At 35.3% G+C, this 19,114-nt stretch overlaps 2 protein-coding genes across 3 annotated transcripts; one reads left to right on the forward strand and one right to left on the reverse strand.

Moving 5' to 3' along the window:
- The first annotated feature begins 4,732 nt into the window (after window positions 1–4,732).
- On the forward strand, window positions 4,733–5,887 carry LOC122295648 (probable carboxylesterase 2). The gene has a single exon (XM_043104738.1). The coding sequence runs from the start codon at window positions 4,849–4,851 to the stop codon at window positions 5,830–5,832; it is 984 nt and encodes a 327-aa protein (XP_042960672.1). The 5' UTR covers window positions 4,733–4,848; the 3' UTR covers window positions 5,833–5,887.
- A 1,925-nt stretch (window positions 5,888–7,812) lies between these two features.
- On the reverse strand, window positions 7,813–14,997 carry LOC122297789 (co-chaperone protein p23-2). Of its 2 annotated transcripts, none has more exons than XM_043107982.1 (7): window positions 14,859–14,997; window positions 11,851–11,970; window positions 11,005–11,188; window positions 9,207–9,366; window positions 8,808–8,839; window positions 8,665–8,710; window positions 7,813–8,201 (listed from the first exon to the last, which is right to left on the reverse strand). In XM_043107982.1, exons 2-7 carry the CDS (start codon window positions 11,889–11,891, stop codon window positions 8,149–8,151), a joined length of 516 nt encoding a protein of 171 aa, XP_042963916.1. In that variant the 5' UTR covers window positions 11,892–11,970; window positions 14,859–14,997; the 3' UTR covers window positions 7,813–8,148. The 2 variants fall into 2 exon arrangements, with proteins under 2 accessions (XP_042963916.1, XP_042963915.1); XM_043107981.1 differs by having other exon boundaries at window positions 8,665–8,713.
- Window positions 14,998–19,114: the final 4,117 nt, after the last annotated feature.

Below are 19,114 nucleotides of genomic sequence, written 5' to 3' on the forward strand. Positions count from 1 at the left end.
AACTACTTGAGTTGGAATATCATTAACACTATTCACCAGCATTCAGTAACGACTAATGACTATAGTACTAATAACACACCAACTTTCTCTTAGTGAATCTATATATCATTGTAATCTACAATAATCTTTTATAATATCTTTAACAATGTTGTATTAAAAGTTGATTGCGTTTTGTTAACCCCCAAGGAAACATATCTCAACCGACCATATTAGCAACAATAAACAGCCCTAAATAATTATTAACCAACATATAATTAAAAAGTCTTAAATAATTATTAACCAACAAATAGTAGATAATGATTATATATCCAACAATAAGGGATGAGCAGAACATTAATTTATGGAGTACTTATAATTAGCCTGTCCTAAATACTAGTCATCATTGCAAGCTATTATGCATACAAATGAAAACAGAAGATGAAAAGTACTTGTTTATAGTGTTTGGCTCCATAATAAGATATATGAATGGAGCTGCCGAAGCACATCATCTACACTTTCCCTCTTTAGTGGTCCATGCCATCCAGTGCTGATAACAAGAGCCTACTTCAGCCCCATCCCATCCAGAGTTAAATAAAAAATTAGTTTGATAAATCACCAACTAGAAAAACAACATTGCTCCATGTTATGAATTCCCACATCTTATCATTGCACCCTCGCCACACAACAAAAAATTCTTTTAAGCAGTCATCATCTTTCACTCTTTTAAGTGCACCCAACCATACCTCCATAAATCCACTCAAACACAAAATCTTTGCAACTACCAAAATGGAGTATCTTGTTGCATTTCAAAATTAAAGAAAAAAAAATCTCAAAAAAGAGAAATATACCACAGTTACTCAGCTCCCTGAGTGTGATACCCTGTATTTTCTTGTGTTTTAATTAAATAATTATTTTAATTGTTATTAATATTGGTTCTCTTGTTTTACATTTATTTATTTTTAATGTGATTTTTGTTGTATTATTTTATAATTGCTAAGTTATGAAATTTATTTTAATGTACTTTTTTCTTATTATTTATTATTGTTTATTATTAATTGACTCTTTATTTCAAATTATTTTTTATCATTGGGTTTCACTATTTTATTTTTCTAAGTTGATGTGATTTTAAAGTTAAACTAGTGTTTTAAATTCCATCTGTTAGATCAGTTTGAAGACCCCAAGATGAAAAGCCTGATTTAATTTTCCTTCATTTTTCTCTTTCCTTTTTTCTTTTCTTTTTCTTCCATTTTTCTTCTCTTTCTTTTTCCCCTCTCCTGCAATCAAAATAAGACCTCTCTCATTTCTCTCTCTCCTCCAGCCTAGCCATCGCCCACCTCACCACCTCCTCCACATGCCAGTAACCTCCCCCAACCTAGCCCCCAACCCTCTCTCTCTCTCTCTCTCTCTCTCTCTCTGCAGCATGTGTGAGACCCATTTTAGTTCTCTTTTTTCTTCTATCGCCAGCCTAGCTGTTGGCCACTACACTACCACCATCACGTTCCTCTCTCATCAACGACACCCGCCTAGCCTTCCCACTACCAATCATGTCTCCACCCTCCCTCACCTTCCTCACTCTCTCATGGTCTCTCTATACTTCTTTGGCCCGATCCACCACCCACACCGTCATCAGCCACCAACATCCACTCTACTGACCATCATAAGCCCCTTCATGCCCAGCCACGACCTCCCATTGGCTTCCCCTCTCAATTTCTAGTTTTGAAACCCACAACCACCCCTTAGAAACACTGCTCCGCCACCTTTTGCGTCATCATTGATATTTTAGAATTGTTTTTTCTATTGTTGTAATTAATTTTTTAAAGAATTTATTGAGATTTATATGTATTTTTACACTAACTTATTTTCTGTAGTCTGGTTAGTTGTGGTGGGCCTTGAGTCGGAGAAAGTGTGGATTTATAGATTGTGGTTGTTGTCGGATATGCGCCTTGGGCTAGATTAGGGGATGGATTTAATTGTGGAGTTGGATTGTGAGTAGTGTATTTATCTGATATATGCCATGACATCAAATATATTGTTTATATGCATTTTCATGTGTTATGTTTGAAAATTGGGTTTTTTTGTTAAGAAATTATTTTTGGATTGAAAAGAATGAAAGAAAAGAAAAGAAATTATAGAGATGGTGGTAAGCAGTGACGATAGTAGACTCCTGCATGTGATTCCCATGCAAGCTGTAGGGATGATGGTAAGTCCTGCCTATGATTCCCGCCTATAGTAACTAATAAATGGATATGATGGGTCATTTTTCGGGAAAATAGTGGTTTATGATTATATGGATGTAAGGACCATTTTATGACAAAAATTGTGAATTTCTGTGTGGGCCATTTTTTGAAAAAATGGCAGATGATATTTAATAGCGTGTTTTAGGCCAAATGGAATTTTTGGCATGTGTTGGAAAAATGTTCATTTACACAAAAAAAGATAGTTTTCGTCTCATTCATGTTTCATCATGTGCATGCATACATGTTGGTTGTTTTAATACTATGTTTTTATTTTGTGGATTGTTTGGTTGGTTACTTATTTAAACTCATAATCTCACGTGATATTCCTACCCTACAGTTCCATTTTATTTAATCGTAGATTTTGATGTAGAGGATGACGTTGAGCTTGGGGTATTGACTCTATTGGAGGAGTGACTTGTGGTTGCTTTTTGATCATGGGATTTGTTTCCCTTTTTGACTATGTATATTGGCTTTTACTTTATTTTGATGGATAATTGTGTAACCTTTTTGAAAGACTTTTATTTTAGTGGTTTTGTATTTAAAATTCTGGTACTTAGTTGACTATCTTTTATTTATCCACTACGATTTTTTGTTGTACACTTTTTACATGTACATACACTTAGCACTTGTCATTTAGGGTGCATGACCTATGTTGTCATCATCCCGGTGTTATGATTCCCGCCTTTTTGTATGTGGGAGTTAGAGATGCCACACTGAGTCTCCCTTAAAGACTCTCTAGGGAATTGTTGCTAGAACATCGAGTAAGTCATAAATTTATCAAACTCAACTTGCTTTTGTAGAATTTGGCAAACATTTGCATTTAGTTCCTCAAGTTGGGTTTTACCGTATTGTGCATCCCATGACAATGCAAAGGAATTTTCACCACTTTGTATTGTATATGCTAATTGTTCATTCTCGATCTTCCCCAAAACCCTTCCATATCCTAGTAATTTGGATCTATGACAATAAGAAATAAATGTCATTCCACCTTACTTATAGATAGAAATAAATTGTTACAACATCGACGATATGGACACTTCACATAGTAATTGGTTTCGGTTGTATGAGCTCAAGCCATTATGAAGAAACTGCCTACCCTAATGCAACATTGGAATTAATTTTAGTGTGTATGATAACAATTCTTTTATAGGCAGTTGGCAAATTGCAGTCCCCATGCAGTCTAGCGTAGCCCTGGTCACATCATTTTTAATTATAAAAAAAAAAAATTGAAAAAAATATCACCTTTAATAAATAAAAAATTAAAGTGTTCCCAACTCCTCTCTCTCTCTCTCTCTCCCTGCCTTGCTTGGTGAATTTGGCATCATCTCGGCCAATCGCTCTGCCTTATTTGATGAATCCAGCTTCAACTCAGCTTGTTGGTCCCAACTCCCCACACCTAAATTCCCCAGATGTTATAATACTCTTTCTTTTTTCATAACTTCAGCCATTTATGAGTTGTGTATGTTTTATTTCATCTGTATATTTGTACGCACGCACAAACATGAATTTCATTTGCCTATCTACATGTTGGCAAGTTTAGGAGAAGACTCTAGTTGTTGGGGAAAGATTGACAAGGTTGCATTTTGGGTCTTACCTTTGTTTGGTCGTTAAGAAAAGAAAAGAAGAGAATTTTGTTTCATTTGTCTGCATTTAGTTTCATTTTAAGGAATTAGTGAAATGTTTTGCTCAAGTGTAGTTGAATAATTCTACTAGAACTTTAAGCTCAGTTTATTAGAGGTTTTATTTGGCATTTTGGATCTTTAGGATTTTCCTTTTAAAGGGATGGTTTTCCCATTTGGTGATTTAGGTTTTTTACTTGAAGGGAGAAGAAGGGAAGGAGAGAGAGGCTAGAGGGAGAAAGATGGGAGAAGGGAGGCTGTATAGAAAAAAAAGATAGCGTAAAATGGTGTGAAATATGCCGTAGAAGAATTCATTTGCAGAAACAATTATATACTCGCCGTTTCATTAATACTATCTGTCAGACCATGTCCCATAGTTGCACGACGACTGCACAAACCGATTGCATTTATCATTTTACATATGATAATATTTACATTGGAAAGGTCCAAGCTAAAGTACGAATATAATTTGCAACATATTTAATTCCTTTATATATAGATAACAATTTATGTATTTTATTTGATAAATCAACTTTTTTGGAATTTTAATGATACTCTGATAGTAGATCCCTAAGATCCGACCATCTTGAATCATATATTGTCTCTCTTTCCCAATTTCTCTCAATATTCTCTTTTCTTCTTATATTTAATTATTTCCAAAAAACCATTTTCACAATTCATATATTTTTTAAAATGCTCTCATCTACAAATTCACATGCTTAATTCATTCCATTATTCGATTTTTTTATCTCATTATTTTTATTTTAGAACAACAACTCTTACTTGTGGAGAAGAAATTTAGGCATGATCACATTAGCATACATCATCAATAACGAATGAATCAAAGTTAGGCATGATCAAGATTTTAGGGTCCACTTCCACTTGGTATCATATATTGGGAGCAAGGGCCAAGTTCAAGCACTCATGCACTTATCTACAAGTGCGAAGGAGTGGAGGAGAAACATCTCAGAGCATCTTCTGTTTCACATCTCCGTTCAAAGCCTCCAAGCTACATGGAGCCGAGCAAGCCAGAAATAGCCTATGAGTTTCCTGGAATGCTACGAATCTATAAAGACGGCCGTGTAGAGAGACTTATGGGCACGGACTTTGTTCCGGCATCGACGGATCTCAAAACAGGCGTCATGTCCAAAGACATAAAAATCCTGTCGGAATTCGACCTCTCTGCACGCCTTTTCCTCCCAAAGCTTACCAAACCAAACCAAAAGCTCCCTCTTGTTATCTACTTCCATGGCGGTGGTTTTTGCGTTGGGTCGCCGTTCACTTCCAGATACAACAGTTACCTCAACGCTATCGTGGCCGAAGCTAATATTGTTGCAGTCTCTGTGAGCTACAGGTTAGCTCCTGAGAACCCTCTTCCTGCTGCTTATGAGGACGCTAGGGCTGCGCTACAATGGATTGGCTCACATTGTGGTAATGTTTCTGGGCCTGAGGCATGGTTGAATGAGCATGTGGATTTTGAGAGGGTGTTCTTGGCCGGTTTGAGTGCAGGGGCCAATATTGTTCATAATCTGGCCATAGCTGCTGGAGAGGTAAACTTTGGGTTGAAAGTAGGCATTCTTGGAGTTGTCTTGGAACACCCATACTTCTGGGGATCAAATCCTATTGGATCAGAGGCTCATCTAGATCTAAATATGAAGGCACTTGTAGATCGGCTCTGGCCGTTGGTCTGCCCGTACTCACCAGACAACGATGATCCACAGGTTAACCCGGTGGCCAAGGGGGCCCCTAGCTTAGTGGGGCTAGGGTGCAAGAGGGTTTTGGTGTGTGTGGCTGAGAAGGATATGTTGAGGGATAGAGGGTGGCTTTATTATGAGGCACTGGGTAGGAGCGGGTGGAAAGGTTCGTTGGAGATCAAAGAGACAGAAGGAGAAGACCATGCGTTTTATTTGAATGATTTGGAGAGTGAGAAAGCCAAGGATTTGATCAAACACTTGGCTGCTTTCTACAATAATAAGGACATGCCTACATTAATTTGATTGTTCATGATTATAGTTCTTGCTGTTGCTACTGTATATATTATGCTTTTCTTCACTTGAGAAATCTTGTTATGGTACAAATATGCACGAAACAGAAACAATCTCAAAGGCCAAGACGTTTGGTACCATATCAGGCAATAATATATACTAAAGCTCATACTAGTCAAGCTCAATGCAGTGATCAATGCTTTTCATGTTTGTATGCAGAAGAGAAACAAAAAATAAAAATTTTTGACACTTATGAAATGAATAAAAATCACAATGTTTAAAAACTTTTGGCATCAGGCCATTTAGACCTGTATAAAACCCCAAGTCATAGCCATAATTCCTGAATCTTTCCTACTTATTTTTAAGAGTAGTAGGAACATAAAAACCAGCTCCATGTTGCTTGTTTGCTAGTTTCGTCTTTCCTTTCCCAAGTCAGGAGGATCTGTCATGAGTGCATTACCCTTCCATATCAGAGCGGAGGGTGAAAAGATAACGTGTTAATTGTTATACACACATGAAGCAAGATTAGTATTGACCAACACATTGAATATCAACACGATAATTTTTGTTTGTCTCTAATGATTAGAAATTGGACCAGGGTGCACAACTTCTTAATACTTTGAACTGGGTGTGTAGTATCTCCAAGTTGATAGTTTCATACGCAAAATATAAAAATTTTCGGTCCCTCCTCTCTGGATTTCAGCGGATAGGGTGCTACTAGAGTCACGCCTAGATAAAGAAGTCATTTGATTACCCATTCTTACCCTTTTCTCTTTCAAAAAAAAAAAAATGAAAAGGAAAAAATAGTTAAAGGTCACATAATGTATACTTTTGAGGCCAACATACACTAACAAAGTAAAAAAGTGGGAATCTATTTTCCAGATTTTGTCTATGGTTAGTAAGCACAGAGGATAAAGTGTTTGGGTTTTTTGCTTGAAATAAGGATACCACACTCTTCATGTACAATTATTAACATATGTTCTTCTTTTACAATTTTTATCAGACTATTTCAAATGTGAAATAGATTAACCATGGTGAGCATGTGTGCACTCACGAATTTTTCTGTGTTAAGAGCAAATAAGAGTTTAGGAGATTGTGCCTTAGGGTTAAGGCATGGGAATGAAAGGTGGACGGATCCTTTCTGTTGTAAAAATCATGGAGTGAATAAGCTTGTTGAGGCAATAAGAGTGATTCGGTCCAGTGAGAGGAAAAGAGTCGGTCTCAAAAGATCGTGAGACACGGGGCAGAAACATTTTCAAAAGTTCCAATTCTTGTTTGCAAGTATGGAGCCTACTTCTACAATAAGGGAGGGTGTTCTCTGATCTTGATGTCCTTGTGGATCTTTGTTGCCATTTTAACAAGTAGTGTCTTTTTCTATAGTGACATTGGCTGGGAAGGTCAAGTTTAGAGTGCACCTAGCTTTGCCGGTGATAGGGTCTGTGATGGGGCAATGCTTTGTCAAAGTATGCATAATGGCCCAACAATTGATAAATTTTATCTGACAACCACATGAGAGTAGGGTTGGACCATTTGTTTTATATCCGGTCCGGTCTAGAATCCGTAAAATTAGGTTCATCCGGACGAATATCCGAATTTTGTACTTGCTCCTCTCTGGATGTGGGCACGGGTTACACATTTAAAAATATTCCTTATATATGAAATGAAATCATTTGATCCCGTCATTTTGTGTATATAGTAGTCTTCTTCTTTAAAATAATTTTTTGACGAATCCGAATATCCTGTTAGACCTCAAATACTTGGATTTTTATAACCGACTATCTACCTGATTATAACCGGAATAACCTGGGCGGAACCTAGATCGCATTATAATTCGAGATGTGGGTCCAGGTATAGCCGGGTACTTGAACCCGCATCCGGATTTACACTCCTAATGATATGGTGGTCTAAGGGTTCGCTGGGTGGTTTACCTTCTTCACTTGAAGAGATCAACATTTCTAGAATTCTCCAATTTAAATAGTTTCTACACTTTGCTAGAGATAAGATACTGCATGTAGAGTACTCTATTGTATTTAATGTTGAGATTCGGTGCTGTCTTGGGTGGCCCTCTGCACCCAAAAAGGGTGGAGGTTCGGAAAGGCCCACACCCCCTTCCGCAGTTGTACATATTATCAGATTATAAACCCAATCAGGCATCCAAGCATGCAAGCCAATTAAAAGTAAATATGAAAATCAAAAGGTGCTGCTGTTTTTGGGGCATCAGGATAATCAGATCTGTATACAAACCCCAAGTCATAGCCATAATTCTTCAACCGTTCCTACCTATATTTATCAGTAGTCGGAACATAAAAACCAGCTCCATGTTACTTGTCAGAAGTCACTTATTGCTAGTTTCCTCTTCGCCTTTTCCAAGTCAGGAAGATCTGTCAATGCATGCATTACCCTTCCATGTCAGAGCGGAGGATGAAAAGAAAAAGAAAAAAATATTCAAAAAATCAAAGAAAAAAGAGAAAAGATAAAGCGCTATACACACACATGAAGCAAAATTAGTAATGACCAATACATATAACATCAATATACAATAATTGGTTCAAACTATGCATTCAATTAGCAATGCGTGAATAGAAAATGGAATGGGTGAAATTTCAAATGCAAACAACTGAGACAAAGCGCCTGTATGTTTAACAAAAAGAAACACACATTTCTCTTGCAACGATATAGACAACAAATTGACATCTCTAAAAAAGCATCCATTTCATAGTTTACATACACGGAATTTTCATCATGCATATAACAAAAATTAATTTGAGAACACACTTAATGCTGTATTGAATTTGCATTAAGACAACACAAAATTTCCATAAAAGAGAGAAGTTTTAGACTCACAGAGCATTCCTTCATCATCACTGCTTCCATCATCTTGGCCAACATCCTGCTGCATAAGAACAAAATTCTTGGCACGTGATTAAGTCAAAGTGAAAAATTAACTACATTACTCACTCTTCAGTAAATAGAGGGAATCAAACTACCTCAGCAGTGTCATCATCAGAGGCCAAATCCGCTACAAAAAACCAAAAAACAAAAAGAAAAAAAATAAGAACTCAGCCTCAGATCAAGTAAGCTACTGTCTACAAGAACTGAAATCTCATTTGACCCTGATGCTATACCATTAGTTTGAAGAAAATTATAGAATGCCATCCACTAGAAGTTTTCAGGCACTTGATACACCACCCAAGATAAACCGCAAATAAAATGCTAGCCAGAATCCCCAAATATAATAAGATGGAAGAAAACCATAACACAAGTAGGCACAAATCACATACATAATATAATATCTCAAATCCAAGCCTGGGGCATAAACATTGTCAGGGACATGAAACTGCTCACATCATGAAACCGAACACCTAGAAACTGTTATATGAACTTACAAGCTGACTCTTCCTCATCCTCATCGCACCATTTATTCCAATCAACCTTAATGTAAGGAGCAGGTTTTTCTTCTGACTTTAATAGCCTTTTCCACCAACCTTTCTGCTCTTTCTGGATTGAGCATAGAATGTTCCTCAACCCAACTTTAGTTTTGCAACCCTGCACATTAAGGTACAAAATTCAATGCACCTATAAGTTTCCAATCATTTCAGAAGGTTAAATTGAAATGAAATTAGAATACCAGAGCAAAAACTTAGCAAGAAATTCTTAAACTCTTAACTTCTCACACTCAAAGGTGAGAATATACATAGCTTATGTAATGCAATATAAATCACCAACTTAACACCAACTAAATGTCTTTATTTTGGCTAAAACTCCAAGCATTGCACATCCTAATGTTTGAACAATACCATTAGCGCTGCTGCGTTGCTTTACATACTTAAATGCTGCACTTAGACAACCGTGAAAAATCAAAAGCCGGTCCAACTGTGTTGTTTTTTGCCCTACAGGTAATAAATTTCGTTAAAAAGCACAAGATGTGCAACCCAAGTACACATGACACATACATGACAACATATAGGGCTTTGGTGGGGCTGGGTTCACTGGGTCAGTGAAAAGTCAGGTACTACTGGGCAGAATAATTTTGAAGTATAATGCTCGGAGAATGGTGGTGTCCCAATTAGGGAAATGGAAGTGGAGGAAGCCTGGTATAGTGGGAAGGAGACACAATACAGCATCCTTGAGTTCATACCAGAAGGCAGAATAGGGCAGTCAGAACAAGGCAGAAATTTCAGGTTTGTATTACCTAGAAACTTGATTCTATGCGCAGGTAATGAAGAGGCTTATTGTATGCCAATAGAATTTAGACATCCACTCCCCTTAACCAAGGTTCCCAATTTGGGTATTACAAGAAGTGAAAGAAATTCAACATTGTGTGGGAATATTGTGAAAGAAATTCAACACTGTGTGGGAATATTGTGCAGGGACTTTGAAGAACAGTTTATTGCTTAAAGGTGAATAGATGACTAAAAAGACTCAATTAGTGTCTAAATATGCCGTTGAAAGTTAAAAGTCACTACAATGTGGCTGCTTCATGGTAAACACATAGCCTCATAGGTGGCAAGTGGTAGTGATGAAGTTGCAACAGGATCAGTGGTTGAGGGGCAGCTGTGTGCTTGGCACAACAGCCATGAAGTAACAGGTGGGTACAGCAGAAACAAAAGAGAATAGGGTTGAAGGGATGTATCATGTTACCCATGGATACAAAATAATGTTAAGCTTGTGCTTAGCAATGGGATATGTGAAAAAAATATTTAATGATATTGACCGCAAAGATAAATCAAAGTATAAGTTGGAACTCCCTTCACTATAGGATAGAAATCTGTTTGGACAAGGTAGTTATGTTCTATGACAATATGATCAAGTTAGGTACTTCAATACTCTGCACACTTGAGCTGCTTGAGAAGCCTGATGACATAATTACCAAACATTATTCTCACCCATGTATAACAAACACCAGGGGAAGACCAAAATGAGATAATAAAGTTTGAATCAATTTCATCCAAGGGGTAACATAATCAGCAGGGTACCATGCATTACGAAGCAAAAGTCACTTGTTTATTTGCCCCCTCCCTTCACTTGAAGCCAAACTCAGTCATCCAAGAAAATAACAAAAACTTTTTTGGACAATAAAAAAGATATAAAATAATTTACAAGTAGGTAAGCCATATAAACTAAATAACTGGAAAAAACAATGATATAAGATGAAAATAATCAAGAGACTTTTATTAGTATCACCTCGGGCACAATTGGGCCATAAAGTTCCAAACTGAAGTCAAAGGATTCATCTTGCAGCCCTTGAGCGACAAAACTAAACAGCCCCTGAGGCTCACATTTCACAAATACATCTTTTGCATCAGGTAGAGCAACAGTCAGATAAACCTTATCAGAGCGTTGGGCCCAAAGAACCTCTGGGTTGCGGCTGCATTCAAGATATATATACAGTTTAATATTTCAAAACAGCCAATAAAGTCCCAAAAACCACAACTAAAAGATAAGTTGTAGTTGATAAAAACCTCTGGTTGAAGACAACCACTTATGGTCTCTGTTGAAGGGGAAATGTAAAAAGAGCTGGTGAAAAAGTGGCTAATATTTTAATTATAAAAACAAGACCTATAATCTTAGTAAAAAACCACAACTATTTTTTAACTTATTGCAGAGGCTACTAACCACCACTTTAAGAAAGTAATTACAACAGTAAAAAACTGTCAATTAAAACAACTCAGTGGTGATCATCTTACAGCTGGAAAGATTATCATGGCTTTGTCTGCTTTTGCCAAAAGCTATGAAACCCCCACCGTAAATACAAATCGCCACCAATACCTTAGTGGCAGTGCCAAGGAATGTGACATTCACTAACTAACGCCCTCAGAAAGGGGCTTTCATAATACCCAAGTAATAAAAAAATATTGCCAATGTTGCAGGATCCTCCAAAACTGAAGGAGAAAGGGGTGCACAAGGAACTCACTGAAGGACCACCAAATGACTAATAATTACAATCAAGGAGAAGAGCACCTGAACATCTCATCCAAAAATTTAAAGGAAACAATTACCCAAACTACCAAAGAAACAGGTGAATCTTACTTGTTCAATAGTAAGTTCTGTTTAGAATCGGTGCTTTTCATTATAATTTTCCTTGATAGCCTTCTTTAGAAACACCTTCAGTTAGTTGAAGAGAATCCTTCTCAATACACCAAACTGTGCCTGTAAATTGAAGTCATCAGTACAGTACATAAATCCAACAGAATTAGATAGTTAGGAGAGGGATGCAAGTGAAATGAAAAAGAGTCATCATGAGAATAAGAATGTCACAACCTTACAGCAAACTGCTCATTTAAGGCTCCATGAAATTGCCTCTAATATTACACAGGTGAGAAAAATAAAGGCAAACAGTTGCATAGGAAGCTTTCCTATCTTTCCAATTCTTACAATTTGGGGCAAAACTACAAGTAGGTTAATGGTCCAATGGTTAGACCTAGCAAGACATAATGACTTCATCTTTGGTTAATAATTAATTTGATGCACGACCTAGATAGGTCTTATCTCTTGTATACCATCTTGTGTACTGGGGCTATGCCTATTATTATTAATACTACCGTTTACTTACCAAAAAAAAATATAATTTGATGCAAATTCAAGGAATGAGATTTTATATATTTATCCCAGATATACTAATCAACCAAAAGAGGCTTCATAATATAACATTGTCACATTCCAGAACCCAGGCTAGAATACCCCCATCACTGCTAAAAGACAGTCCCTCATTTAAAATGATTTTAACATCCAAACCAACTTCAATGGTTGATATCCAGCTGGAAAATGCAATTGACACCGAGAAAATTTTGCAACATATGGAATTTGAACACCGAGAAAAGAACATCAGAAAGAAAGAAGAAGCCAACTACATCAAGGCAAATACAGAAAGCCCATCAATCCTAACTTCTCACCAACACCAGCAATAACATTTGATAATGTAAAAAGAAATTATAACAACTAAAGGAAAGATCAAGCCACATATGAAGCTGAAAGTAGACAATCCCACAACAAACTCCTCAAGAAAAGGATTTGCTGCATCTATTATCTAACAGGAATAGTCAATGATACAAATGAAGTGCCTTGAAATCATTATAAACTAAAATAATTTCTCATTCCCAGGCACTAAGGGATCACATTCGCCACCATCTCTTACTAATTCCTGGGTATTACAACTTCTTCCCTTTAAGTCCCTAACGCCCTCATCAGGTCAATATGTTGTAGGTGGCATGCCTCAAGTCCTATATTTCTAGTTGATATTGGCTTGGATACTATTTGTAATGACCCAAGGAGAACTCAAGCCATGTTTGTGCTTATACTCTGGAATGACGAATTAATATTACGATTGGAGGCCCCAGGAATCATTACAGAATTCAAGAAATTCTCCTTCCTATGCAATGGGGCCTCATTCGTCAAAATCTCACACTAAATCGGGCATTAAAAAAATAACATAAATTAGAGATTCCCACAAATGTTTGGAAAAAAGCTATCATCTTGTGTAGTTAAACTCTGAAGGACTTCCATCCATGTCAAGGTTTATCTTCCAGAATGGTGATGCAGTCATTTTTAATGCACTTTACCATTGGATGATAGCCAATTTGCATCTTTCTAGTTTTGGTTTTTAGAGTTTTTTTGCTCTCTCTCTCTCTCTCTCTCTCTCTCTCTCTCTCTCTCTCTCTCTCTCTCTCCCACCAACCCCTGAACGTCCAAAAATATGTACCTCTTATTATTTTTTATAAGAATAAGGTTTTATTAATAGAAAGTAATAGGCAACCCAAGTACATAGGAAGCATACACAGAATCAACAAAATGTACCTCTTTTTGTTGATCATTAATAATTTTTTTTTTGTTGATCATTAATAAAATTCTTTTTGTTGATCATTAATAAAACTTATCTTACTTTTCTAATAAATAAAAAAAATCTCTAAACCTGCTGCAGAATAACAATTTGATAGAACTACCAAATTGCAGAAGTGCCAAAAAAACATTGGCATCAATTTGCTACTGACAATAACAGATTTATGCAGAGATAACAAAAGGAAAATCCCACGCTAATTTCCATCGACCAGTTGATTAGCCACCATAATGAAAGGAATGAGAATAAGCTATCAAAATCCCCTACCTGTTATTTCCAACAAAAATCCATTCATTTTATTAGGTTTAAAATAATAGATTCCAGAAATAAGCTACCAAAGGAATCAATCACAGCACAATCATTTCCAAAATTAAATAGTAAAACTGCAACTGGTTATTTGAAAGGAAGACAATATTTCAAAATTCACGTGCCACGCATCATCTTCCAGGCAAACAAAAATGCTACTAAAAATAGTACGTATTCATCCATGCACTACAAAGCTTTCTAACGATGATACTCTTATATTCTTAACATTAAAACAGTATTTATTCATCCAGCAAGACCTCTACTTTCAGTTAATAAAGTTTTTCAGTAGGTGTGAATAAATTAATCAAATCTAATGGCTTCACCTAGCAATAAAAAACAAACAAACGAATAAATGACATTTTCTAAGCAATAAACAACAAAACAAAGCTCCAAATGTACAAACAAACGAATAAATAACATTTTCGAATAGAAGCAAATAATGAAGAACCGGACGATGGAACCGAGTGCACGAAAAGGAATCCAGTTTAGAGAGAGCTTAAATGGTGAAAATAACATGCAATGGAACGACACCGTATGGATGGAGGCATTGAATGTTTGAAGTTACGAGCATAAGCAGATCGCAGAGAGCATTTGGTAAATAATTAGATGTTGTGGTCCCATATGTAGGGAGACGGAGGCTCGCTCTCTGGTATCTAGCATCTGCTGCTAAACCCAGGCCTCTTGGAGAACAGATTTCGCTCAAAATTTTTTATCAGTAAACATTGATAGCAACCATTCAACAAACTCGGGTTTTTCTGGAAGTCCTATCGGAGCAAGGGGTTTTTCCTACCAATCTTGTTCTTTTCAGTTTCAAACCCAAACAAAAGAAAAAAGAAGAAAGATATAAAGAAAAAATAGCTTGATCTCCCCAACTTTTTCCTTCTATACTAAAGCTTACCTTTGAGAAAAATTTCTGAGTACCTCCCCGTTCTGTATCAATAAAGATTAGATCATCATCACTCAAACAACGTAGTTGTAGCCGGGTGAAAGATAGAAAGCGTCTTCTGTAGGAAAAGAACCGAGGACGAGGAGCCATGTTTGGTTGCAGGGCTAAGTCTCGATATCATCCAGGTTTGAGGGAATCCCCAACCTCGCTTGTGTTGTTTTGTTTGTTCTGTCCTGGTTTGGATTGAGAGATAATCTCACCTCATCTCATCTCATAATTATAAATTTTTTAAATTTTTACACAAAATATAAATAACAATTTAATTTTTTCAAATCTCAATTCAAATTTTTCAAATCTCAAAACAATAATAATAATATTTTATTTAACTTTTATCTTTTATCTAAAATCATCTCATCTCATCTCAAATCAGAGATGAGATGAGATGAGATAAAATGAATTTAGATTAAAATTAAAAATTAGATAAAATATTATTAAAATATATTATTTTAATATTGAGATTTGAAAATATCGAATTATTTATTTTATTTTATAAGAAAATTTTAAACAGTTGTAATGATTAAGTAAAATGAGATGAGTCTTACTTGTTTGGATTCAGAGATAAGATGAAATGATTTTATATAAAAGATGAAATTTAAATAAAATCTTATTAAAATATTATTTTTTAATATTATTATGGTTTCAATATTTTAAAAAGTTGAATTGGGTTTGAAAATTTGAATTATTTATTAGATTTTATGTAAAAATTTAAAAAAATTGTAATGATAAGATGAAATGTTTTCCAAATCAAAATGGGACATTTGGATATTCAAAGTTAGAGAAATTGTATTTTCGACTTGATGCATATAATATACTTAATAAAATATTTCTATGATATAATTTAATTTAGAATATAAAGAATCTTACAAATCAAATATTATTTTTTAAGTAATATAAATGACGTGCTCTAAGTTCAATAAAAACTCAGAAAATCTACTTGCAAGTAGGGAAACTAGATTAATATATAAAATCTTGAAAAAATTCTTACTTTATGTAGGCGACATGATCATGAAAAAGAAAAAATCTAATTACAAGTATAATTATGTACTAATATAAATAACAATTTAATGTGATTAATTAAAAAATAAATTTTATTAAAAATAATATTAATTTAAATTTTTAATATAAAAAAATTAGAATTGATATACAGATTAATACGTGACTTTATTTATACGTAGTAAAACTCGTTGACGCTCCTCCTCTCCACCACTCATTTTAGCTCCACTTCTATTGTTGTATTATAAATATTGCTCGTCGATCTTCTATTTTATTTTCTTTACTGTTTTTCTTTCTAGATTGAAAATATCATATCTACCACTTTTCAAGCACCCATGATATGTGCGCGCCCCGCCAGTAGATTCAAAGGTCACTGATCTACAACCTTCCCAAGTGGCATTCCAAATGGAGTTGCAGATGGTCCCAAAGTTGCAGATAGTCCTTAACCACTGCCTCGCATCCGTGCGTATAAACAGTAGAAAAGATTTATCATGATCCATAAAAAACAAACATTTTATCATGAGTCCCACGCACTGAAACAGTGCGGTGCGTCATCGGTGAGCCACCAACAACCTTGTGATTTCGAGTTTAGATATCTGACCATGTTCCCACGTTCCTGAATGAGAACATGTAGGTAGTGGATGGGAGAATATCCAACAAACTCGTCATAATGGTTGCTTGCGGTGCTCCACTTGTTGGACAACGCCAAACCACTTTACTGTTGCCAGTATTGTAATTGGGCATTTATTTGGGGCATCCCGCCCTCTCCTGTTTTTAATTTAATGCAATTTTCTTATGGAAAGCAAAATAGGAACTTTTGGTATAAAATAATGGATATAAGGGCAAGAGAACAAGATTTAAGCCTTCTTTTCCTCTTTTATTTCTTCATTATTCTTACTAATGCTAGATTTTGGGGAGAGTACTGATGATAGAGGAGACAAGCAATTGCAAACATGATTAAATAAAGAAAATGCTTGGTAAAAAGGAGACATGAGTTTCTACTTGAATTTGCATTGGTGTCTATTTCCATAGGATTTATTGGAGAAATCTCATTACAAAGATGCTCAAAGTTCAGGTTTTTGGTTTTTGTTTAAGATTGTGTAAATTAAAAGAAGAGAAGTGTTGTAGTCACAAAATTTTTTTCATAAAGATAAACTCATTAACTGACGTGAGTTCATATAATATATTAAATTTATTTTATAATAAAAGTAATTTTATTGTATAACGTACTACATCAAGTCACGTCAATTTTTTTATTTAATTTTATAAAATCCTTTTGTGACCAAAATATTTCTCAAGAAGGAACCCCTTTGTAGATGTCACAGCCCTCTTTTGTAATTCCCTTTGTTCATCTTGATGGCATTTACTTAATTGATAGGAGTTATGCTACGGAGCACACTGTATTTTAACACACTGGCCAGTGTGTACGGTGACCTGGCTTTAAGTGTAATAAAAAAAAAAAATTACCCACAAATTAGGAGCAAAAAACACACGAAAACTTTGATTTTTCCTTCTATTTTGTTTCAAAAGAGTGAAAAGTTATCCTAAGAAGCAGGTTGCAGGCAGAACTCACCAACGAAAGTTTCATTCCTTCCTTGTATATGGAAACCGAAGCTATGCATTTCATTCCCCACCAATGTGAAGCAAAGTTAAACCTCAAGGTTTAACCAAAGCTAAGCATTTCGTCTACCATATTTACTCTGTATTTTGAAATTTTTGCAAATTTTTGTATCTAATTGTGTTTTTAATTTGCTTGAGTATGTAATGGAATTTTTATGCATTTATCTGTTTGTACATTTACCTATTTGTTAGATAAATTTTTGTGCATCTATCTGTTTGTGTATTTAACTTGTTAGATCAAAATTTTTGTGCAATTATCTATTTGTGTTTTTATTTTTTTATTTTTTATTTATTTTTTTATTTTTTTTATTTTTTGTGTTTATTGAAGGCATATATCTATGTTGTATGTGGTCATATTTGTTTTCTTCTTTTCTACGAAATGAGACTTTTAATATAGTTTTATTCTCCCGTGAGGACATCAAAAACTTTAGGTTCCCTAGTTTTGAGTTTTTTGCATTGCATGTGTGCTTACTTTAATTTAATTTGTTAAGCATAATGAACATCTCAGTATCTAAACAAATCACTTGTTGCAAGTCACTTGTTGCAACTCATTTCAAAATACTACCCCAAATTCCTATGCTTCTACTCAAACCCCTATGTGCCTGCACCAAAGCATAATGCTTCTGCAACTACTTACCTCTACATATGGTGAAGTTAGGTAAATCAATTACATGAGTTATAAATGATTATAAAATATAATTATTATTTACATTGCATCTTTTAACATTGTGTAGCCCCTTATAACCAACCATTTGGGACTCAAATAAATTACCCGAGTTTATCTAGCACGTGAACTTTAAGCAAGGTTGAGCACTTTGCAAAAAGTGGGAAGGCGAAGACTTCAAAAACAATAAATGAGAGTAGAACTAAGGAGCTCTCTAGAACTAAAAAAGATACCCCTATAGTCTCAAGCGAATATTGTATTGAGCAACAAACATAATGATGTAAATGGTTACATGTTTTGCTCTCATTTATTTAGTAGATGTTGATTGTTTCATATTTGTCGATTAGATACTTGATTTCATTATTGTGGCATGAACTAGCAGATGATCTTGATGTGAGGGTTAAAGAGGGGTATTGATGATGAAAACAATGAGGAAAAATATGAAGTTAAGGTGGTCGACGCCCCGAAGACTGAAATGATTCTTTAAGGATGAACATCCTATTATTGGGTACTTTTAGTGCTATGCAAAGCAAGCAACCTTTGGTGTATTGACCCAGAAACCAACTTATACACAACTCAAATTACATGTACAAAACTCAATGAGAGAGAGAGAGAGAGAGAGAGAGAGAGAGAGAGAGAGAGAGAGAGAGAGAGAGAGAGAGAGAGAGAGAGAGAGAGAGAGAGAGAGATTCAAGTATATTCTGGGAAGGGGAAAACACTTGGTGCCAACTAGGAGTCCACAAGAAGTGTTGAAACATTGGGTGTCGGAGGCGACCAGTGAGCAACAGTGGAATTTAATGAAATTAGGTCATGGGGAGGGGAAGCATGTCATGAGAAGGAGTAGCCTTTCATAGAAAACACTACTCACCTAAGATCACATTTCTATTATAGAGAATAACCATTTGACTAAAGTATGCACCATGGTCTTCCT

This window comes from Carya illinoinensis, chromosome 15, assembly GCF_018687715.1.
Source record: "Carya illinoinensis cultivar Pawnee chromosome 15, C.illinoinensisPawnee_v1, whole genome shotgun sequence".
NCBI classification, from domain to species: Eukaryota; Viridiplantae; Streptophyta; class Magnoliopsida; order Fagales; family Juglandaceae; genus Carya; species Carya illinoinensis.